The sequence below is a fragment of the Aplysia californica genome, unplaced genomic scaffold, assembly GCF_000002075.1.
Source record: "Aplysia californica isolate F4 #8 unplaced genomic scaffold, AplCal3.0 scaffold00518, whole genome shotgun sequence".
NCBI lineage: Eukaryota > Metazoa > Mollusca > Gastropoda > Aplysiida > Aplysiidae > Aplysia > Aplysia californica.
The window spans coordinates 361,015-385,755 of record NW_004797788.1 but is presented as its reverse complement, the minus strand read 5'-3'; the positions used below and the strand labels follow the sequence as shown (position 1 = coordinate 385,755).

General features: G+C 36.2%; 2 protein-coding genes across 3 annotated transcripts; one reads left to right on the top strand and one right to left on the bottom strand.

Annotated features, from left to right (window-relative positions):
• On the bottom strand, window positions 1-24,660 carry LOC101850275. 2 transcript variants are annotated; one of them, XM_005106184.3, is made up of 13 exons: window positions 24,381-24,660; window positions 21,926-22,219; window positions 19,559-19,620; window positions 15,954-16,256; window positions 14,719-15,173; window positions 13,632-13,725; window positions 12,919-13,051; window positions 11,709-11,760; window positions 10,584-10,754; window positions 9,870-9,944; window positions 5,162-5,256; window positions 4,604-4,813; window positions 1-3,639 (listed from the first exon to the last, which is right to left on the bottom strand). In XM_005106184.3, exons 1-13 carry the CDS (start codon window positions 24,572-24,574, stop codon window positions 3,558-3,560), a joined length of 2,220 nt encoding a protein of 739 aa, XP_005106241.1. In that variant the 5' UTR covers window positions 24,575-24,660; the 3' UTR covers window positions 1-3,557. The 2 variants fall into 2 exon arrangements, 1 of the variants encoding a protein (XP_005106241.1); XR_004858999.1 differs by lacking the exon at window positions 1-3,639 and adding an exon at window positions 9,032-9,051 and having other exon boundaries at window positions 4,796-4,813.
• On the top strand, window positions 601-708 carry LOC106012815 (the record flags this gene model as incomplete). Its single annotated transcript, XM_013086891.2, is given in 1 exon segment — window positions 601-708. A coding segment is annotated over 1 exon segment (108 nt), but the record flags the coding sequence as incomplete, so codon positions are not given.
• Window positions 24,661-24,741: the final 81 nt, after the last annotated feature.

Below are 24,741 nucleotides of genomic sequence, written 5' to 3'. Positions count from 1 at the left end.
AGACACAGTATCCTTCGCTTACATAAAGATCAATTTATTTTTCTTCCAAATCAGAATCCACTTACAGTCAATCTACTGTGACAGTGATGGGACATATAAAGAGGCTTACTACCAAGAAGCATGAACTGTGTACAGGATACTAAATATGGTATTCATAACTTTGCAAGCAAATAGAATACATCATATATGAACTTAGTTGTATCAAACTACAGAATACAAAAAAATAAAGGCCAAATGATAACATAATATGCGCAAAGGATTTATAGACATAATTACGAAGTAAAACAATTGTATCACAAAAAAGTGTAAACTTATATTTGATATCACATAATATTGCAGCCAGTAGTCATCAACACAGAATACTCAGATAACAAAACTAAAAGGGGCAGGAAATAAACAGGAAAAGTCTTCCGGATTCAAGAAAGCCGAAGTCTATAAGATGGTGGAGATTTCAATCACGATGACGATTTAAAATAGAGATGCATATTTTTTGTAATAAATTGTCCATATTCAAGAGCCTTTTTCTCACGTTATGATATAACATATTATGATAATGAAAAGGCTGATTACATCTATGACAATGATGTAAATGATGACACTGATGATGACGATGACGATGATGATCTAAAATTTATACAGATATTTTTAGTAATAAAGTGTCAATATTCAAGGCCTTTTTTTCATTTTACTATACAACATATGATCTGATGATGATAACGCTGTTTATGTTTATGACGATGATGATGATGATCTGTTCCTATCTCTGCCAATCCTGCATTCATAACTATCTGTGGTACACTCAAAATATCTTTTTTTTTCTTCAAACGTTTGAGAAATCATTTACCATAAATGAGTTCAGATTAGCCATTCAACATAATCACATATACACATTGCTGACTTCACACTGTTTCACAGATATGTACTTTAAATAATAAGCTACTTTATCTAACTAAAAAAACAACAACCCACAAGCATAATACCCTGCCTGACACAATGCTTCTGAACCCCATTCATACCTGAATCTTCCTTGGATAAGCCAAGCCTGTGGTCAATCGTCTTACTTCATAGGCAAAAATAGTACCTTTTCACAGACATAATACAAGCAGATACAAAATAGTAGTGATCTAAATGCAAGACAGGTTAAGGCACACGAGAATAGAAATGCTTACAATAAAATCAGTACAAAGATAATATCGTTTCTCTTAAAACTGAGGAATACACAGTCCTCATAAACACCTTTTATCGCCAGTGACCTCCAACAAGAGAGTTAAGGCAACCAAATATGAAATATATCTTTATTTTTATCTGTAAAAAAATGGCATCATGTCCTTTGTAGCTTTCAATCTCTTGTTCCTGTTTGTCTCTGCAGTTCTTTGTTAGCACTCAAAGACTGCCGTACGGTAATGTGCTTTACTCAAAGCAAAACTGTGTACTTTTATGTAGCAGTAATAACAACTTGATATTGTCAAACTACATTTCTCAACACAGATAAAAATATTAAGTTTTACATTCTGCTGGAACATCATACACAAGTATTTGGCAAACAAAAATATTTCTAAGCAAACGTACAGCTAATACGGCGTGATCAAATCTACTTGTTTTTTTGTTCGAGTAAAGAGAGGCACACTGAGAAAGCAACAGTCATCAAGTGTAGGGAAAAAGTAAGAAAGACGGACAAAAACAACAGAGAAAAGAAGAAGAACCTACCAGTGGCATCCTCCAACCACCCAGAATAAATATCTCCAATCCCCGAACAAGACTAAAAACCTCTACAGTGCTCCTCTCCTTATTCAACCCCTACATGTCCTATTCATTCTTTCTAGTCCCACCAACCTGAGAGCATAACTCAGCATCGGTTACACCTATGCGTCTATTCAACTGAATCCATAAAACTAGCAATTACCCCTTAGGAAATCTGGGCAAGGGGCCCTGTAGGCTCACAGGGACAGAACTTAACAGGTTACAGCAATCATGAATCACAAAAACATCTTAAGTACTCTTATCACAAATTGAAAACAATCAGTTGTCTCATTTTTATATTGCTGAAAGCATTGTGATGAAACAATGATCAAAGCTAGTGAAGTAAGGTACTCCCAGTGTTAAAAACCATACAATTGGGAGAAAATGATAATCGCATGAGACTGAGTTTATAACACTGTTGAAGCACAACATTCTCCGTGACATAAATTATAACTGACTAAAACCATGGTGACTTTCAACCTGCCACTACATTCCTATAATAACACCAAGATCAGCTTATTTCATCTTTAATAAAATAAAAGCTTCTCACGGCATCTCTCAGTGATGCTTCTAGACAGATCAATGCCTACTTTCAAAATTCAGCAGATCATACATTTAGCAGTGCATTAGGAACCAAATATCTATACAGATAATGAACAGCACACAACTGAATGTAAAACTGGATGCTAAGATCTCTGAAACAAAACAATTTTAACAACTCCAGAACACAGGTACAAATATGCCGTTTGTGTACACATGCATATGTACACACATACGCACTCCCCAAGTGGTCTGAACTTTATTCTGACAACACAATCATAGTCAAAGACTTGAAGAGCTTTTTAAAAGAGAAGCCCACCAGAGAGACGCCTAACATAGTATGACAAAAGGCAGACAAAAGGAGAACCCTGCAGTCTATAATTACAATTACAATTCATAATCAACATCAAATCTTTTCATTCAAAATGTACTATTATCAAACAGATAGACACAACAATCACTTCCTGAGGAGACCAATTTCTATTGGTCCTTCAAAACCACGAGGAGCATTTTAACTCCTTATAATCTCCGGCAAACCACTTTCAGCAGCTCACTGGTCGGAACCAAAGTGACGAGAGGCACTGGCAGCAGCGTAGGCACATTCCTTTACAATGACTTCCATAAACAGGTTTCTTTTACCAGGAGTTCATTCATTAGATGAACAACTATCAAAATAGGTTCACTTGTCTTGATTTAATGGCCAATTTAGTGACATGTACGTCAATTTTGGATTTCATACCAAAAGAAGGCCCCGGCATAGTGGATTTAACCTCCTCTGAGATAGAGGTAAGGCGTGATCATTACCAAGTTCTCTGGTTTGACACATATACACTCATTTGCAAGAGCATAAGGGTTCACACAAAGATACACATAAATATTACCCCTGCTGTTCAGATTTGACAGGAATACTCAAATCTGCTATCCATATCATTTGGCAAAATTGAGTAAATGTACAACAGTCCTTCTTATTGCTCTGATCAAGTTCATTTGCCCTCTATAAAATACACCTCCTAGTCCTAATCCTGGAGAATTCTGTGCCAGACCAGTGACACTTTGTTTCTGAACATATGAAGTTTTATAAAGCAGTATTACATGCACAATAGAAAAAATATTGTGTTTTAAAATAGAAAGCACAAAGCTGGAGGAATGCATTATAACAAAGACAGAAACAACAATCCCTGTCAAATCACTTGAGATCAGCAGCATGGTTCTGACATCTGTAAATCTGTAGCCAAGCTGTAGCACCTGGCTTTAGTCACCAGCCAAGAAGATATCCATCACTTATTTTCTTCCATCAACAGAGGCCCAGCACACAGTGTATTCAACTTGTGACGTTGTCTGGTGACCAACTGTTCCAGTCTGCAGGTTGAAAAAGAAATAGCAAAATCTTTCTTAATTCAGTAAAATACAGAGGATTTTGGAAGCAAAAAGGAAAACAAGACATCTCATGGCATTAAGTTCCTCAAAGTGATACATATCATGTTTCAACTTCAAGCTATTGTTTTTCATATTGTGATCTGATGTGAACACAACCACATGCACATGGTGAGACCCTGTTCCTTTTCTGCATAAAGGTTTTGTTACTTTTTATTTATGTTGTTCATAGGCTACATAATAAGCTATGATCTACGGGCTCTTAGGAAATGATGATTTGTTATAAAAACATCTTTAAAGCTATCAGCTGGCTAAAAAATGTAAGTTACCAGTTCTGATTTCCTACAATTGTGAAAAGTAAACAAAATTTTTTTCATTTTCTCTTGATGTGCTGAATACTGCGCATGAAAATATGATCAATAATGAGCCCATGGGAACTTTCAGAAAAGCAGACCAAAATTCAGCCGGGTATGAAATCAGATTTGTCAGCAAAACATGGAACTTGAACATGCTTGGTGGAGAAGTATGACTGGCCTTAACATCTCACCACCATTTCTGTCACTACAAAATACATAATTTTATTTTAATAAGGACTTATTTAAAAAATTGAAATTTCTATCTGGAAAATGACCTCAGTGCTAGTACAACAAAGAATGGTGGGGTGGGGGGGGGGAATGAAAACTCGAAAACTATATACAACAGCTTTATATTTATTATCGGAAATTAAACTTTCACATTAAACTGCTTGACCTGATGAATACTTCTTAAATAATTAACTTGTATCTGTTATGTTTCTGCAATGAAATTTTACAATAGAGTAGGCTACCCCAAAAAGGTGAAACACCAGCAGAACTTAATTCCGAAGTAATCTTTCATTCAGGGTCATGAATTGTGCCAGAAAAAAAAAAATTTTTTAATTCATTAAACAGATGTTTAAATTAAAACTCACTTCTTGATCTGATTCGCCTGTGCTAGTTTCTCATTCTCCAATATGGCTAACTGAGCCTCAAGTTTTGCTTTATCCTCCGCATGCTGTGTTAGCTGGGCTGCCACATTGTTGTTTTTGTTGAACTCTGAATCTGCATTTTTCTTCTCTTTCCCATCCTGATAAGAGCTGAGGTTGTTGCTGGGGTCATCCGTAAGAAGGGCTTTCTCGAGACTGAAACAGAATCAGGTTGAGATGACAAAAACAAACAGACGCTGTGCAGACGGGAAGGAAAGAACAATAACCATGCGACACGGTGATGTGTAAAAAAAGAAAATAAACGTGTTGTCCTCTTATATAAATTTACCACAGAACCAACCTCAAGCAAGGGAACAAAAGTGAAGTTGTGGTTTTTTTTAAGGAAAACTTAGTGAAAGTGGAGTCCAGCACACACACAGGAGCAAAACAAAAATCAACAATACATAATATTTTCTTACTTTAAAATAACCATAATGTCTCTCATTTCAGATTATTCAAAACAGTCAGTGACATCAATGAGAAAAAATAACGGACTCCACTCACTTGCTTAGCAGGGCAGTCTCCTTGACATCTTGCATGAGGAACTTGAGTTTAGCGACCACCATGTCCCTCTCTTGCTCTACTATTTTCAACTTCGCCTAACAGAATAAAAACAGAATAACCACACTTTTACTTTTTTTTGTTGCAAAATAGTAGCAGCAGTAAATGTTTCTAAGCAAAGCCCCTCACCCCCTTTCTATCCTTTACACTTCCTCCCCCCCACTCCCCAATCTAAAACCAAACAACTCCAAATGCAGAAATGAGTATGACAGTATGAGACATTTGAAAGGGATGGAACCTATATATAATAATGCAAAGAGAAGTGCATGCCAAAGAAACCTACAATGTAAACATGTATTGTAATCATCAGCTGGAAGAGTGAAGTTACAGGACTGGGACAAATATAGCCTTGATTTTAACAAACAACACAGAATGAATCTAACAGGCTATTCTCCTTGACAATGCAAAACAAAATTAAATACGAAAAGAAAACAATTTTGCTCTCTTGTCTTCCAGGGCACAGTAGTATTCTGAAACTGAAGAACAAGCAAAAAGCTGACACAAACATGAACATCTAAGCAAAAGACACACTATAACACACACACAGCACACTGGAACATTTATATATTCAAAAAAGAATGAGAATCAAAATATTGACCTGGATTTTTCTGGACAAAACCAGCCTTATTAATCACACAAGACCAAGCATTTAATATAATGTATGCTAGTCATAACACAAATATCTCCCCAGAAAAGGGTCATAAACAAGATTTCAAATAGCTGGGTCAGCAATTCAGATCCCTGTAAAATTACCAAATAATGCAAATTTGGTTCATTGCAAAGGACCTACTCTTTCTATTTATTTAATTTTCCATTTCAGTACTAGACTTTTCATCAATCTGATTTCTCTAATTACAACACACGGGATTTCTTCTTGTCATCACTGTAAAAACCAACAAATGTTTGTGGGTTGTTTAAAAAACATTATGAAAAGTACATACACACACCAGGTTAAAAGGCATGACAATGTAAGGGGATAAGAGATGGTGGTGCAGAAAGAGACACAAAACAATCCTCCTCAGATAGCAGAACAAAGAGAATAATTAAGAACCATATCACGTAATTTTCATGTACAGTTAAGTCAGTACTTTGGAACAATCTTTCGTATAACAAATGACTGTCTTTTAGTCTTTCTCTCATGTACTTATGGTCATACCAAAGATATAGCATATTTTCAAAAATATACAAGCAATTAAGAGAAAATAAATCCTCTCATAGCAAAGGCAATGAATGAACTGAGCCCACCTCCCCCCAAAAAACCACCTATTTACCCTTCATAAAAAAAGCCTGTTTAAAATAAAATGAAGGAAATAATAGTTTACTTCATTCACTAAGAATTGAGCAGATATGCCGGACAACCATCACAGCAGTATCATATTTTGATTGTGCCTGTTTGTTCAAGTTCAGCAAAAAAAATATTCAACTGGTTTGGTGATGTTTAAAAAATCTCTTTCATTGATAGACCACCAAAGAAATTCTTGTATCATATGGTTCCTGACATAATCTGGAGCAAACTTTTATTTACATAATACTAATTGATTTAAACTATCAATCAAGCTGTAAATTTTCCCCAGCCAATGAGGTAAGGGGCCAACGTAGGCGAATTAGAGCATAACTCAAGATGTATAGAGGCTGGGTCCTTGAATGCTGGGAAGACCAAAAGCTGGAGGCAGTTAAAACAAGCTGGACAATCGAGGTTAGAACAGAGGTGGGAGGGAAGGGAAGGTCAAACTGAGAGAAGTGATGGGCCAGAAAGAAGGTGTGCAGACTTCTATTTCACCAAAACCCAAAGATGTTGGTGTCATCAGCTTACAAGTCGGTAAGTCATCTTGTTAAAATCTCCAAAAGATTTCTTAGTACAATCTGAGCTCATATGAAGACATCATACCCAATTTTGGGCTTCAACAAGCAGCAAAGCGAACACATCATTTACAGTGCAAACTCATGCCCTTAGCCAATCCTTTCTAATGAAATGTGTGCAAGTTATCCAGAGTCCTTCATACCATGTGTTAGTACGAGTTCCGACAACTATATTTATCCCTGGAACAAAAAGCACAAAAGCACAAAGAAAGACAAAGCTACCAAGATGCACCCTGTCAAACAAAAGCACAATGATATCAGAAACATCCTTTATACATTAAAAAAAAGTCATGACCACAACAATTAATAAAAGAAGGAATTGATTTGAAGAATCATCTGCAACAGTAAATACCTGACTGAGATTAAAATTATGAAAATGTCTTGACTCCCAAGCAAGACATAAAATCAGCTTCAACAACGGAGACCAAGATCACAAACCGTATGTTTTGTGTCATCAATTTGTCTGTGGTCAAAAACAGCACAATATACCCATTATACCAGACAAAAAAAATTCCTTAGAACTATTTCAACATCCAATCAAGAGACTCATAACTATCCATTCTCCCGGTGTAAAGTGTACAGCATGAGTGTGCAGGGAAAAACCAGAGCTCATCCAATGCACGCCCCCTAAAAAGCAAGGGTACAATTCCAAGTGACAGTGACCATGGTACGTTGTCCTTTGGAAAGAAATTTTACTCAATTTTTCCTCCCTCAAATGAGTTGAGGAGTTAACATTTAGATGTCATTATATGCTAAAAGTAAATATATAGTGTCCAGCATCCTGAGCAGGTGTCAGCACGTTTCATCTGTTCCTTTTCACAATGATAGTGAACTTTAACTCCAAGAGTATCGTAGACCTTTCAATCTAGTTATGTTGCTGGGAACATGTGAAATTGCAAGGGCTTTTTTTTTAAATTCAAAGAGATAGAAAATCAGTTGCATTTCCCAACCCATAGTGATTAGACCCCTAAAACTACAATGCAACCAATTGTAATGACCACCTGTCCAAGACAATCATCTGAACAAACCACCAGGACCCACTTCCCATCTTGTATTTTTTACATTATAGTGATACTGTCCATTTGAACCAAATGTCAAAAGACGACCACTTTTCTCCTTGACAATAGATGGCCATCATGGACAGGTTTGACTGTATAAATATTTTTTAAAAAGGTCTTTGACTCTTTTTCAGCAAGAGCTTGCAGACTGTGTAACAAAATGGGATTTCGTGGGAGCATGGAAATCAGCCTTGTCCCTGAGAGTGATCTGTTGTAATGTTGTTGAATGTCATCGATCCAGCCAGAGAGAGATCTAATTGCCCTCTGACAGAGTTAGTGTTACAGAATTTTGCTTTGCTTTTTGACACTACCATTCTTAATATTTAAAAAACAAAATCTACACAACCTTTCTACAAGGTTGAAAGTCAGGTGTGAAACAGACATCATTGGGCTAGCTGTTTTCATTTCTGTAAGCATAAATAAGTGCGAGTGGAAGGGGTGGAGAGGGGGTGTGTGTGCATAAACTTCCAAACCAATTGACCATGCAAAATAAAAATGCACTCAATTGGTATGTAGCTCCCCAAATAAACATACTAAGAAAATGGTTCATTGCTCTTCAGTTTTTTTTCTTTAAAGCTAGCAATTAAGTAAGCTGATCATTTATATAAGAAGAACAAAACTAGGTTGGCCTACTTTTCAATATTTCTGCCAGTCATGTACTGCTCTCAAGTGTAATCTTTCCAGAATCCAAGTTTAGAACAATATTGACAAAATAAACATTTTAATGTACCATAACCTATATTTTTTAACATACTGTTCCAGCCACATAATAACAACTTCAAGCACATTTGGATAGCAGCCTTGGAGGGATTTTGTCAAGCTGTTAGTGGGTGTGTCACAGATTACATGGGGTGCATGACTCAACGTTCACAGACCTAAACACCACTCAACTTACATCTTGATCAACAGCTCAAGCTGAAAATTATAAAAGTTTTTTACAATTAAGACCTGAAAATATTATAAACAAATGAGGGTTTTTTTTCAAAGCTAGAGAGAAGCATATTAGCACCATTGAAGGTCATTTTCTCTTGGGGAAAGGCAAAAATAAAAGTATTTAGAAAAAACAAAAACAAAAAACAAACAAATTTTAAATCCCACAGAGCCTAACAAATGAACAAATTCTTCTTTAAAGAAGAGCTTACAAAGTACACTCTCTAACTACCCAGTTTTATCAACATATTCTGCTGTCAGCTAGCAACAATTGTCCAATACCAAAAACAAAAGAAACAGATCATAAGACAAAAGTAGCCAAAAAAATGAAGCCAACACAACAACAGTGTAAGATCAAAAAGAGCCAGTGATATGGTAATACTGAAGCATAGTTCAAAAATTGATACACAGACATAAGCAATCAAAACAACACAATAATATTACAACAAATGTGAAAAAAACAAGCCTGAAAGAATCTTTTTGATTGTGCAACTTTGAAAAGAAAAATATACAAACCAAACAAAATAAAGAACAGCTCTTCAGCGTCCATTGCTGAGATTGTTAACAATCCTTCTCTTCAAGAGATTACACCATGAACTAGTTAGACAAGTTAAAAATAAGACTTACTACATAACTAATCTGTCAAAACAATGCGACAATCAATCCCGAAAAAGTCAACAAACTGATGTTCTCACTTCATTTAACTTCAAGTATTACTAATTATACATGTACTCTGAAAAGCTGTCAAAGAAACACTGTGAAATTTCCAACAATGGTCCTAAAAGCCTTAAGTTCATTCTTACCTTTACTCTGTTATCACTAGGACCATTGAGGCCAGTGAGTTCCAGGGTTGAAAGCTTTTTCTCCAGTTTTGCTACCTTTAAAGTTGGAAAAAATAAACGAGAATAAAACAATAACTGCAAAGACAGACCTAAAAACTCTTGCATTTTCAGTCTCACAACTGGTGACATAAGAATAGTGACACTGCAATTAAATCAGATAAACAACCCACCTTCCCACAAAGTGTATAACAGTTGATGAAAATTCAAATACACACCCTGTTACTACTGAGGAGACCTCTCGACTTTAAAAAAAAATGCTATTACTTAATTAAGAAAGGGCATGCTACTTACAATAAGTCTTTCAAAGCTCCCCTTCAAACCTTTAAGTCATCTTCACACAAATCTATCCTTTGCAAATAGCACCTTTATTTTTAAAACTTTGTTTTTAAGATCAAAATTGTATCGCTTAAAAGGTTTGTCTCTCAGCTGGCACAATATTTTATTCCTGCTCTTTTGCTGTCTGTCAGACACAAGGAACCCATTAAAATTGGCTCAGATAAAAACAAATGTCCGACTTGAGCCCTGGTGCTTTTCTTCTTATTAAATGCCATCCAGGTTAAACCATTCGCCTTTTCAAAATACACTTTATTTTTCAGTCAACTCAGAAATTATGTATACAATTATTCAATAGACATAGGCTGAAAATAAAACTGATTCCTATGACAATAGTCTCACCTGTGACCTGGCACTGTCCCTTTGACCAATCACCAGCTGCATCTGCTGTTTCATGACTTCTCGCTGCTTTGCCAGCATCCTTTCCATGTGCTGAAGGGACCTGCGCTTATTGACTGGTGCATTTCCTCCAGAGAGATTCAGGGATGATCCTGAGGTGTTCTCAATCCCATCCTGAAAATAATATCACATTCACAGACAATGACTTGAAGTTAAGAACAAGAACAGTCACATTTCACCTAGAAAGAAGATCAAGACAACCTCAGGTCCCTTCCACATGATATTTTCTCCAATTCAACCAGCTGGGAAAGGGTACACAGTTAAGACAATGAAAATTTTGTACATGTGTTACTGTTTTAGTGCTGGTTGAAATGGCAGCTTTCACTGAATTCTTCTTAAGAAGCTGAGCTTGTTTTAAAGTATTATACTGTCTTTCAAGGTAATAATTGTAAAGCACATAAAGCTTACTGTCCAGCAGGGATATAAGCTATAATAATTAATTTATTGTCATTATCAGCAACATTTTCAAAATGTTTTAATAAAGAGAGCAGACCACTCCCCAGCACACACTAATCATTTCCTCAAGCACAATAACAAAAACAGCATTGTATTCAGATGATACCATAAAATTAATGCTTCATAGGAAAAGAGAGAGCTTTAACCATTCCCTTCTCTCTGTGGGCAAGAAATTCAATATCCCTGTCATAAGAAAAAAAAGAGTAGATCCAATACTTTTTTTATTTACCCGGTAAAGCCACAACATGAGAGTCGTAAAGATTCTAAAATTAAATAAGGTGAATCATAGGTACTGAAGTTCGTCTTGTTTCACCTCTATGTCAGCTGTAGTACCAATGATCACTGCAGTAGACTTTAGTAAGGGCATGTCATTTCTGACTGAGCTGGACTAACACTAGGTGTAGCTTTAAAAGATTTTGTCCTTCATCAAACCAGCTCCTACTGGGGTTTGGGGGGTGTACGACAGTGACAGATGTCTAACTTTGAGCTAAATGAACAAATGAAATTTAAAAAGAAAAAAAATGATTGCTATTTTCTACTTCTAGAAAACAATTGATAGCTCTTGAATCTCAAACAGTATGTTTAGTAAGCATGCAACAACAAGATCCTTACATCAATGTCATCATCAGACACTTCCGTCTCAGAGACAAGGAACGGGTCAGACCTGAAAGTAAACAGATAAATATTCACTAAAAATAATTTAGAATAAGAGAAAACTATTTTTAAAAAGGTGTAAAAACAAAACAAAACAAAAAAATGCCAATTTCCAACATCAAATCCACATACGAGACAGACAAAAGACAATTTTAAAAAAATTGAACCCTCATATTTCTGACAAAAATATGCTTTACTATATCATGTCCACCTATATGACATGGTTTTCATTCTCATCCCTTTTGAAATGTCAGGGAAAGAAAGTAGATTTTTTGTACTCCCTAAAAATGAGAAAAAAAATAATTCAATGCAAATCATTCTGATAAGGGTACAATCTTTTCAAGACATAAATGAAAGACTCAAAACAAGCCTGTTCAAGCTGTAAGGACAGTTTCATGTTAATCTTACACTAAAAAATTCAGTTCATAAATTCAAGAGAATTTCAAACTTTCAAGGTTCATTCTCACATCTTTTCTCTGGGTATGGTGCCCTGACAAAAGACAAACATTTTTGTTTTCAAAATCACTTAAACTGTATCTAATAATAATCTAACAATAATAATAATAACAACAATAATAATAATGATAATAATAATAGTAATAATAATAATAACAACAGTAATAATAATATTAATAAAAATAAAGATTTTAAAAAAATCATCATCATCATTATAATAACCATAATCATGATAATCATAATGATTACAATAAAGATTACTTTTATAGTGTCCAATTCCTGGTGGTTCTAGTCGCTCAATTATAAAATAATCGACAGCTTACAAGGCGACACATTTCATGATTACCAGCTCATCCAATGTACAACAATCCTTTCAAACTTAAATAAAAACGTAAACCAATGTCGATAGTGTTTTGTTTTTTTAGTAGAGGTTTTACGGCACTCGCAACTGCATAGGGAGGTCATATGAGCGCCATGTCTGTATTGTGATGGTGAGGATCTTCACTATTACATGCAGAAGACATGGGTTCGAATCCAGTGTGGAAAGGATTTTTATCAGGTATCTCCGTCTATATTCATGGATGTTGTATCCCTTTCAACCCGATGGCCACACTAAGCCAGGTCAAAATAATTCTCAAACATCTAAACTATGACAATGGAGGTGTAAAACATTACAATTACAAATAAGAAACTTGGACAGTTACTCCCTTACCTATTGACACTCCGGAGTCTCATGCGATCCAGTTCCCCAAGCGTAGCGTCCCGGTCATCATCAGCTGACCTGATCATCTGTGTCATCGCTGCATCTCTAATCTTCTCTGCAGCATGTACCTCCTCTATAAGTACTGTAAAACACAAATTTTAATGTAAATTATAAATGTCGTTACATGAAATTACAGTTTGAAAACCAAAAAGGAGGAGAACTTACTTGTCTTTTTTTTATACTTTCACCTTTACTTATTTATGAAACAGTTTTCATCAATTCTTCTGCTGTTGTACTTTCAAGTTGATGCTGCAGGAGAAATGTGTCTGCATATTTATTTTTATGATAACTTTAATTTTTGGTAGTTTGTGACATGTTGATATTAATTATGATTAGCCAATTCCGAGTAGGATGTTTTCCTGGGAATCTATATATTCATATAGAAAAGATGATATTAAAAACATGTAACAAGAAGAGATAACTTAATTTCATATCAAAAGAGCAAAATATCGACCAAATTTGCTTGCATTATACTTTAAATGTAAGTGAAAATCTTATGGCTCATTTAACAAATTTTCGAGATGGCTTAATGTTAATAAAAGGAAACCAAAGTCCTCAACTATCCAGAAGAAAGCAAAATAATAAACCACTATTCATAAAGGACTGTTGAGTTTAAATCACTCTAAAAATACAGAGTGTGATAAAGACTCAGTTAACTTTACCTCCTATTTGTTCAAGGCTCTCATCAACATCACTGCGGGCATCAGACTTTAATATTTCCAGATCACGTTTTGCATCTTTCAGCTCTGACTTCAACTGAAGAAAAGAAAGAAAGGTAAAAACATAGAGTTCAAAAAGAATCAAACAGAAAGAAAAACAGGACAACAAACAAATAAAAATTTGACAGACACTGAAACCAATCAAACAAGTATCCCCAAAGAAATTTGAGATGCACCACATTCAAGTCAGCTATACATAAACGCATGGCAGACATACCAAATAGCTCTTACTTTAGCAAATCTAACCCCATCCAAAGAACTAATAATATTTCATTTCATAGGCATGCTTTGGAAATTTCTTTTTAGTTTTAGTTTAGTACTCGGTTTTACAGCGCTCGCAACCGCATAAGGTCATATGAGCACGCCTCTCTCTCTCTCTCTCTCCCACAAAGCAAACTTGCAAATCATAAAATACTCTTGACTATCAAGCTTCAGAGTTAAATTTTAACAAAGTATTTCTTCAGACAAGAGGCAAAACCAACTATCTAATGTCAAATTCTAATAGGACTGAGCCAAATGATGGAGAGATACATGCAAGCTTTAGAACATTTGAAAATTAAACCTGTTGCCCGTACAACAGCTGAGTGTGACATCAGCTAAGCAAATTGCAAGCCCTCTTCTTATTAACTTGTTCAATAATTGGACGATGCTTCTCAGAACTTTCTGCAATAAAACATTTCACCTCTTGCCATTCCATCTGCCTGAGTTGTTTTAGTTCCAAGCCAGGTTTCATGTCCTGTTCACATCTTCTGCTTGGTCTCCACCTTCCTCTCTACCTTTGCTTCCAGAATGTTTCTCAAGTGAATCGTGGCATTTGATATGCCTAAAGTAGTTCATTTTCAGTTTTATTGTTCTTGAAGAGTGTTGGCTTTTTTTTATACCTTCTTAGTACTTTTTCATTCTCTATGTCCTGTCTCCAGGATATTCTTAGAGTTCTTCTACAATAAACCAAAAACCCATGCAGGGGAAAAGTTTACTTAAAAAACATATTTGGAGGCATGTGACTTTTTAAGAAATAAAAAGAACCCACCTCTTCATTCTCTTTTTTAAGAGTAGCAATCTCGACCAACAGTCTTGAGATGTGACTAACATGATCAGGTACACCACCTGTCCTCATGGAAGTGATGGGTGGTGTTGCTAGGAGCCCGGTATGGGTCAATGATGAAGGGGGAACATACACACTTCCATAGTATAAAGGTGGTGTCGGGTATACTCCTCCCTGCAACAGCGGAGCTGAATGCATCCCGGGACGATGATGTTGATGATGATGTGTCAGAGGGGTTGAATATACGCCACTCTGTGATACAGCTGATGGCAACACATTTCCACCTCCCACAGACACTGGAGATGTGACTGTTGTGGTCATTTGAAGCACAGGGGGATGATCCGGTGAGACAGAAGGTACTTGCTGATCAGGATTCGCCAGTCCACCACCATTCAATATATGCTCCACTTGTTCTCGCACGCCATCATCACCATTAACATCTGAGAATTTTTTAGTTTTAGTAAAGAGTTTTACGGCACTTGCAACACAATAAGGTCATATAAGTGCCGAAGATTAGAGGTGTTACAAGAGAGGAACAAACACAAAATAGAAGGAGGAGAGATCAGGACGATAGATGTTTGATACGAAAGAAGAAGCAAACCACACCAGAGCACCCGCCAACCACCCACCATCTGAGAATGACACACAACATTAACCTGTATAAACATCAAGTTTGCATCTCAAAGAACAAATTGTTAAATGAGTATCATCAACATTTTCCATTTTCTAGAAGATCATGCTTTGAAGACAAACACAAAACCTGTTACAAAAAAAAGTAACAATGATGAAAAGAACAAAAAGAAAAAGGTCACAATTAGGAAATGATGACTTATTCAATCCACAGAACACGATTGAGAAAATATGTGTGTTTGTAGCCATGTAAATTGCTCTGTTAAATGTGCTTGATAGCTGTCACCAAAACATTATATTGTACCCTTTGTTTACCCTTTGAGGAGTATTATAAATAAGTCAAAGGCAAAAATTTGTATTAACATCCTAGATCTCTCAATGCATCCCTAACCCCGAACAAAAACACTTGAAATTTACTTTGTTGTTTGTTTCTTTGTAGAAAAGCTTACAAATCAAAAAGAAAGAAAACGAAATTTGAAAAAGCAAGTGACGAAAAAAACTCACCAAAAAAACAACAAAAACAGATGGCCATCCGTTTATGGCAATAATTTAACAAAATGAAAAATTAAACAGGACACAACTGTACTAACCTCCTAAACCTTGCCTTGTTGGTAATGCCTGATAAGACGAAGAAGCAGACAGGACTTGGCTACCAGAAGTCAGCGGGTTCATTATAGGTGGAAGGCTATCAGCCACACTTGCCTGCCACACTGGGGATGTGTGGGGAGAGGGAAGGCCAAGATACCCAGAGCTCTCTGCTAAACTGGTAGCAATTGAGTCTGCCTTTCTCTCATGCATACCAGTGTTGTCTGCCAGCAACACACCTGTCCCATCTGTGCCCTGCCCTGACTCCCCAGGACCAGGTACCACCACCTGTTCCCCAGTCACAGGATCTGGGCATAAATTATTCATAAGTAGAGTCATTAGGTAGATGGTGGGGTTTGACAGTGTAAGATGTAAAACTACAGACCCATTTCAAATATAGCTCTATGTATGTGATAAAGAGTGAATGTAAAACAACAAATGTGAAAGACAGAACTGTTTACCAACCCACTTGCACACACCTAGTTTGTTTCTGAGGGTATGAACATACTCTTCACATCATCATTGTCTCCCTTTGAATTTGAATCCGATAGAAACACATTAACATGATGATAGTCATGAACAAACAAACAAACAACGACAAAAAATAAAAACCCTCATGAAGGGCAAAAGAAATAGAGAAATGGAAAGATATATACCAACCACCAAAATCCTCAGATACAACTGCTTATCCACTTTGAACAATCACAATCATTAAAAAGAAAGTATCATTACTACTTTATGACTTTCTTTCTACATCTCTGTATTTATTCTATGACTTCTGTAAACATGTATCGATCAAAATATACACACTTATCCTACAAGTGCACAGACATCCCAATTTATCTGTCTCAAGGCATGAAGCAAATGCTGTGAACACACACAAGATGATTTGGAGGAGACGCTTCCATGATGCTGAAGTGTCTGACCACATAAAACCAAGTGGTGTGCTTTATCAGCAACTAGGAAAAGTAAGCAACGTAACAATTTATGTCTACGCTTATACTACAGAAAAATTAATCCTGTAGAAAAGATCAATTTGAAAATATCAATAAGTGGGTGAACTATGCAAAAAGCCTGTTCTCCAAACAGAACAACTTTTTTCCTTTTCAATTTTCATATTAAGCCTCCCCATCTTTACATCATTTTTTTTTAAAAGTAAACGGAGAAAAAGAAAAAAAAATGGTTTAAACCGTATGTCCAAGTAAAGAGAGTTCAGAATACACTGCAAAGAAAAAGAGCTGTGCGTAAAGCCAGTAAGTTATTGACAGCATGCTAGCAACAGTTATTGGCAAACAGAGTATCCAATGACAGAATGCTCAAGCAAGCAGCTGTGCGTTTCATTCACACCACTGTGACAGCAGCTGTTCAAGCAATTACATGCACTCGTGTGCTATGCGGAAGGAGCCTGTACCTAACAGCATTATCAATCATATAATTGTAATGCCTTCCACAATTTTTCCCAAAAATAACTCAAATAATAGACTAATGAAGCGGTAAAACTTCATTTAAATGATACTTATCAAAAGAAAAGCTCAACTAACCTGTCTTATTTTAAAAGACATATTCATATGACTATGACATGCAACATCATAAAAAAAAAGAACTTTAAATGCTTTCTTCAATCAAACTGTAACACCATTAGATAGAAGGAGAGAAAGGGAAAAACAGAGTGGCGTAGAGAAAAACAAAGAGTAAAAGCAAGAGCAGAGATAAGGAGCGGAGGATGAGTGGGGGGTGGAGAAGACACCAAAAAAAAGAAAAAAAAAAAGAAAAAGAAAAATGGGTGAGGGTAAGAGAAGCACAAAAGAAAAGAGCCACTCAAAGTTTGTACATTGTTCTCTCATTGTTACAGACATGTAACATAAAAAAAGGGTTTAGTCAACAGCAAGTGTAAACAAAATTTATTATACTGTAAACATAACATAAACCTGACAGAAAACCTCTTACCACTCATAGCTAAGCTTATTGTCTACATAGGTCTCTGTGCAATAAAACTAAGCTATCCCTAGTATAAGTTTTTGTTTCCTTGAAAAAAAAAAGAAAAACATTCGTCAAGTGTAGAAGCTCAAGCTTAGAAACACACATTTGATAAGCAAACAGCACCAGTTCATTGTGAATTTGCAGAGAAAGGCTTTGCATTTATATAGTAGGGGTAGATGAAACACTATCCTCAAAACCATTACGCATAATATGACCTATTTTTTAGGAAGGTAACTCTAACGTTTAAAAAAAATGCTGTCTGCTCTTCAGGTAAACAAGACTGCACACTGACTCCATGATGTACAGATAAAATTTAAACAATAAGCTTTACATTTCAAGGCTTTTTTTCTGTACGTTGTACATACTAGTGAAATGTGCAGTATTGTACACAGATTATGTTAATATGATAGGTGTGAGCTTCTAATGTACAACCTTGTGTTGTAACTTTCACATTCAACATATACTTCTATCTGTCTCAATAGGAGTGACACAACTTAAGTGATGGTGAGTATGCTGGTCTGTGTGTGTGTGTGTGTGTGTGTGTGTGTGTGTGTGTGTGTGTGTGTGTGTGTGTGTGTGTGTGTGTGTGTGTGTGTGTGTGTGTGTGAGTGAGTGAGAGAGAGAGAGAGAGAGAGAGAGAGAGAGAGAGAGAGAGACAGAGAGAAAGAGAGAGAGAGAGAGAGAGGGGGAAGAGAGAGAGAGGGAGGGAGGGAAGAGAAAGAGCATGTGCAGGTGCGTGTGTGTATGTGTGTTAGTGTGTGTGTGTGTGTGCGTGTGTGAGTGTATGTGTGTGTGAGTATGTGTGAGAGTTAAAAATATGCATATAAATATATAAAGATGTATGGCTGCAATGTGCGTATATTATACAAACATGAGTGTACGTGAGTGTGTGTGGATATGTCTGTATGTGTATAATTTTGTCTGTATGATATGTGTTTGTCTGTGTGATGGGGGTTTGTGTGTGTGTGAGGGGGGGTTGTGTGTGTGTGTGTGTGTGTGTGTGTGTACCGTGTGTGTGTGTGTGTGTGTGTGTGTGTGTGTGTGTGTACGTGTGTGTGTGTGAGACAGAGCGTGTGTGTATGTTTGTATGTGTGTGTGTGTATGAGAGAGATAGAGAGAGAGAGAGAGAGAGAGAGAGAGAGAGAGAGAGAGAGAGAGAGAGAGAGAGAGAGAGGGAGAGAGAGAGAGAGAGAGAGAGAGAGAGAGAGAGAGAGAGAGACAGGACGGGGGACTGGGAAGACAGACAGACAAACAGCCAGACAGGCAGACAGCCAGACAGGCAGACAGGCAGACAGGCAGACAGACAGACAGACAGACAGACAGACAGACAGACAGACAGACAGACAGACAGACAGACAGACAGACAGACAGACAGACAGACAGACAGACAGACAGAGTTGGAAATGTTTTTGCTTATTTAATGAGAAAATATATTGTAAAAATTGACAAAAAAGAAAAAAAAGAAAAAAAAGAAAGAAGCAACTTGAGTCAAGACATTAAATCAGGGCAAATGCACCAAAAACATACTTAGTTAACGCACCATATTTAAGCACAACAACATAACACAACAGCAGCAAATAGCACAACCTTTATCAAATGTGAGAAATCAAAAGCTTCAACTTTCACTTACCATGGAGTGCACTGATACCAGAGTGAGAGACAGTGTCTATCTCCATTCCATTTTCTGACAGCCTAGGAGCAAGCAAATTCTATTGAGCAAATCTTCGTTATGAAGCAGAATAAAGGTGTCAACTGACAGAAGTTCCACGTTGAGAAACAAGATAAGCAGTACACATACCACAATAAGCATCAATAAAAAAGATAGCCATACATCAATTCCTTTCAGTGGGTTAACAAGGCTTTTCAAAAGTGCAAGGTGCATGGTTACCATTTTCTTTTAAAAGCAGAATCTTACTGTGCATTTTTAGAATTAAAATACAGTCGACCACAGATGACTCCAAAACACAAAACTCAAATTCACGAATAGCTTGAACAATATGCCATACCCTAACATAACCGTTATAGTTTTCCTTCTTTAGGCCGCACAATATCCTCAAACACCATTATATAAATGGATGTGCCAAACAGTTCATCTTGAAAAGCCCACCCAGTCAAATTTCGATTGTCATAAATTCAATTACCCTGAAATCATGATGCAAAATAACACACCCATCACCATCGAGAGTATTAGGTTATATGTGTACACCAGGCTCACAACTGTACAGCATGATAAAAGCATTGCTGGTATCGAAATACATCTCCGCACGTTACCTTAAGTGTACATAAGGTGCTAGAACTTCCTTGAATCTGGTCACGTTAGGTGGGGGCTGTGTGGTGAAGTGTGACCAAAGATAAACAGTGTGGCACTGCATTGGTTGGTGAATTATGCTTGTGTTTGTGAGCCTGTGTGTGTATGTAATTTCACAATTAAGAGTGGATATGTATATATACATGTGTAATTTCCCAATTATTAAGAGTATGATAGCTTGACCATTAGACTACCAATGCTACGTACTGGTTTCTTTTCATGATGACCCTGATTTAATTTGCAGCCATTATATCTTCACAATTATTAAAAATTCCCTGATCACTTGATTTTCTTCATTATCTCTCTTTTTTTCTGTAAATTCAGTTAACTCATATCACGGATGTGTTGATCACATACTTTGTCTACTCCCCAATGTGTTCGAGATATCCATGCTTGACTGCTGGTCTAAAAAGTTGTTAGACTGTCTAAAAAAAAGCAGGCATGAAACAGATGCAATAACATTTTAAATACTTCTAGCCTAAAAGCAATAAACAAAATGTTCTTTTCTTTTACACATTACACCATCATTAAATTTCCTTAAAGTTTATTATATGAGCACCACAACTCTTTCCAATGATGGAAAGTCTATGCCATGGCTATGAAATCCCCCATACTCTTTAAATAGTTTTCCCTCTTTTTCTGGTTTTCACATTATGCTACTGATGCTGCAAGCCCCAGTTTTCAAAATTAAAAGAAAACCTTACGAGAAGATTAAATCTGATAATCATAACTATATTTATACGAACATGTCATTTTCAACTGATGAAACTACTTTTGTCAAGATATTTTTCATCTGTGCTCTTCCAAACCACTTCCTACCCATTTTACCCCTTTTTCATTCATCCTCATTTCTTTTTATTCTATCCACCATCCACACACAGACACCTCATCTTTGGCTTTCTCCACCTTCCTCCCTCTTTATCTTGTTGCCAAAAAATTAAAGTCATTGTGAAACACAATCATTAACTAGGTCAGATTCACCCTGCTTCAAGCTAAGAGCTAATCTCTTATTACCAGCTATTAAAAATATTCTAATAATCTTTTCTAAATACAATTTACAAAACAATTTCATAATAGAAGTTGAGCATACAAATGGTGAACAATTCCAAGAGGTACAAATAACAATTAAAGGCACCACGCCCACTGAAGCTGTAATCAGGTGAGGTAAATAACTGTGGGTGTCACATTCAAAAGGGAACCCTTATTTTTACTGAAACTGACATAAGAGCTCTATATATTTACAACAGACTTACTTTCTTCAGTCTTGTGAGGAAATTGCCATGAAAAAATAACCTTTATCTAAAAATGTTAAGTACTGCAGAGAGTAGAAGAAGCAAAACTATTAACGACTATGCAACAACCACCATGAATTTAGTACTGGCTTGCACTAGCTATTCTATAGTTAAGACAGTAAATAAATGTACAACCAAATGTGCAAAAAGTGAGATTCAAGTCACTGAAAATTACACCTATTAATTAATTTTAAAAACCAATTTCTGTTTTGACATCAGTTTTTGAATGTTTGATCCCATTCCCATTAAAGCTTTAATAATCATTAGGCAAAAAAATTTTTTACCAGAGAAGCAAAATTTTCTTTACACAAACATCGCTGAATTGAAATTGTCATTGTAGTGACTTGAGTCCCATTAGGTCCGTGAGTCCCAGGGAGTAGGAAATTCAAAATCTCACCTAGCTAGTTTCGATTTCCTCATCTGACTCCCGTCTTCCTTATCAGATGTAACGCTGACATCATTCCTTGAGCCACCAACAGTGTCATCTTGAAGTCCTTCAGTGTCGTCATTAGTTTCATGACCACCAAAGTCACTATCCAGCTCAGATAATGGGTCTTTTTTCTTCGCACGAGGCAAGCGTGAACGCAGCTCACCATTAACATCAGGATTATTATAAAGATCCACAAGATACTTTTGGAGCCTGTGTTCTGCATCCCTCCGCATTTTTCTTTCTTCATCAATTATTTCATCTCTGAAATGAAAGTTTAAAAGATAGAATTATAATACAATTCCATACAATGTGTAAAGTTGTAATGACAGATTTAAAAAAAAAAAAAATTTTTAAATATAAGCAGTTGCGAGCGCCGTAAAACCCTATACTACATACTTTAAAAAATATAATTATCAACAATTATACAACTCTATAGGAATATTCACACATCTCAGTATAGACTGGCTAGTGATTATTCTCACCCGGGGCGAGGATAAACTGGAAATTATTCTCACCCGGGATGAGAATAAAATTGATACTATTCTCACCCCGAGTGAAAATAACGACAGCCTACTATTCTCACCCGTTTTTTTCGTTTTGGACATCATAGGACCCCTGTTACTGAGCGCTCCAGGTGACAAAACTCGCCTCCCTCTCTCACTCTGCTGAACGCGCGAGGCGACTGAAATCGCCAACGGGCGGGCCAGCTCTCGAGCTTTGGAGGCGACTATTGTCGATTTGGGGGAAAACCTCTTTTGACCAAATAGCATCACCTTTTGTTGCTACAGTATTAATTTATTGGTTCTGTCATGGAAAATTTTACTCTTGAATGGTTTAACCAATCAAAATTAAGAAAAAAATAAGCCTAGGGTCAAGTCACTGCGTTCCTTGAAAATAATTGTAGGTTTTGCTAGGGATAACAATTAAAAATGTTTTTTTGTGTTGTAAACAAATGCCAATTCTAACATTACAATGACAAACTATTAAAACATTATTTCATTAAACAGCTTTTAGTTAAGGCTATTATTTTTAAAAACATACTACTCTGGCAAGTGAATTCCTTTCTGAATTTAGAATATGTTTACACTTGTCTACCGTTTTGGTGAAGATATGCGTGCATAATCTCAATTCAAGATTTTAAAAAATGAAACAATAGCAATCTCCACGGGAGCCTAGAGAATAGGCCAGCGCTCTGGGGCAGGTAACAAACGGTCACTCTCTTACAATTCACAAATTATTTTCTATCATCCGTTCTCAACACCCAGGTAGATCTAAAAATCCATTGCATTTTCAGACCGGGTGAGAATAATATTCATTTTATTCTCACCCGGGGAGAGATTTACAATATATTTTTATTTTCACTGCGAGTGAGAATAACGACAGACTTTAAAAAAATATAATTTCCAACAATTACTTATCTATCAACTCTATCGGAATATTCACACATCTCAGTATAGACTGGCTTATCTAAAATCACAAAAAGGAACATGATATTCAATAGGCCTTTAGGCAGCGGCATAGCATTTCCCTTTTCATATCATTTTTTTTTAAAGGGCATCACTGGGTTACTTTTAGGTTAAATTTCTTTCAAAACAAATTTTGTGTCAAAACAAACAATATTTTGACAGCCTAATTTTAGACTCCACCCAACGCTGTTTAAAAAGTGAAATATATACAGTCTTACAACGTCACTGAGCAGTCGATTTGTTAAAGTATATCCAGAAAAAGAAGGTGCTAAATTATAGTCTCCGCATAATTTATATTTTTTTAAAGTAATAAATTTAAGAGCATCTCCTTCCATGCTATAAACAGAGAGATCATAGCACAATAGATCCTTTCCCAAACACCCCTCAGCTCAGCTGCTGACCAGTTGTTAGGATTGTTGAGAGAATGGGAGGCCACACTAGATTCTTCTAGATAATAAACTAAATCTAGATCTAGATCTAGATTCGAGATCTAGATCTAGAGATTAGATCTAGATCTAGAAACTATCCAAGTTTTATGGTATCCAGAAAAGAAATTTAATAAATCTGTGCACAACTATTTTGTCGTAGGTCTGAATTATTCATGTCTATGAATATAGTAGAACACAGTGAAACAGTTTGCATAGAGTCGGAGAGAAACAAAACATGTCCAAACTTGCACGAGTCTCTGGTGACAGACAGTTTAAATAAATCAGAGCTGAAAGCTGAGAGAAAAGATAGCTAAGACTAAGACACTCCTTGGCCTTTTCAAGCTGAAGGGCAATTCACCTTTACAAAGCAACAGACTGTTCAAGCGAATGAGCGTCATGTACAACTTAACACAGAGGCCCATTCTGAAGAGGAGGTTCTCATTCAAGAATAAGGCCTCTATGATGATTTATACTATTTTCTTCTACTTATTATTAGGTCAAGGAGGTCTAGAACTTCTCTACACTTACTTTTCATCGTTTTCGTCCCTGAGGCGCACTATTCGGTTCTTCGCTTCTTCAAGCGCACCACGCAATGTACTGAGCAAAACTTTGCTATCCCCATTGAGTTTCTGGAAATGTTTATCTGGACCCCGGTCCAAACGGCGGTGGTATTTCACTACTGGAGTCCCAGGAATTTGTGTGCTAGATTGGTTGTCATCCATTTTGTTTACGTTTCCCAATTATCGGATACTCCGAGTGGCTCCCCCTTCATGAACACTGCAGCTGTTATCACCTAAAATTATTATGACCCAACCAATATTTACACATTTTTAATTTCTTTGAGGTAAGGTACTTTTTAATCTGAATTTACCAAAATGCATATTCATTA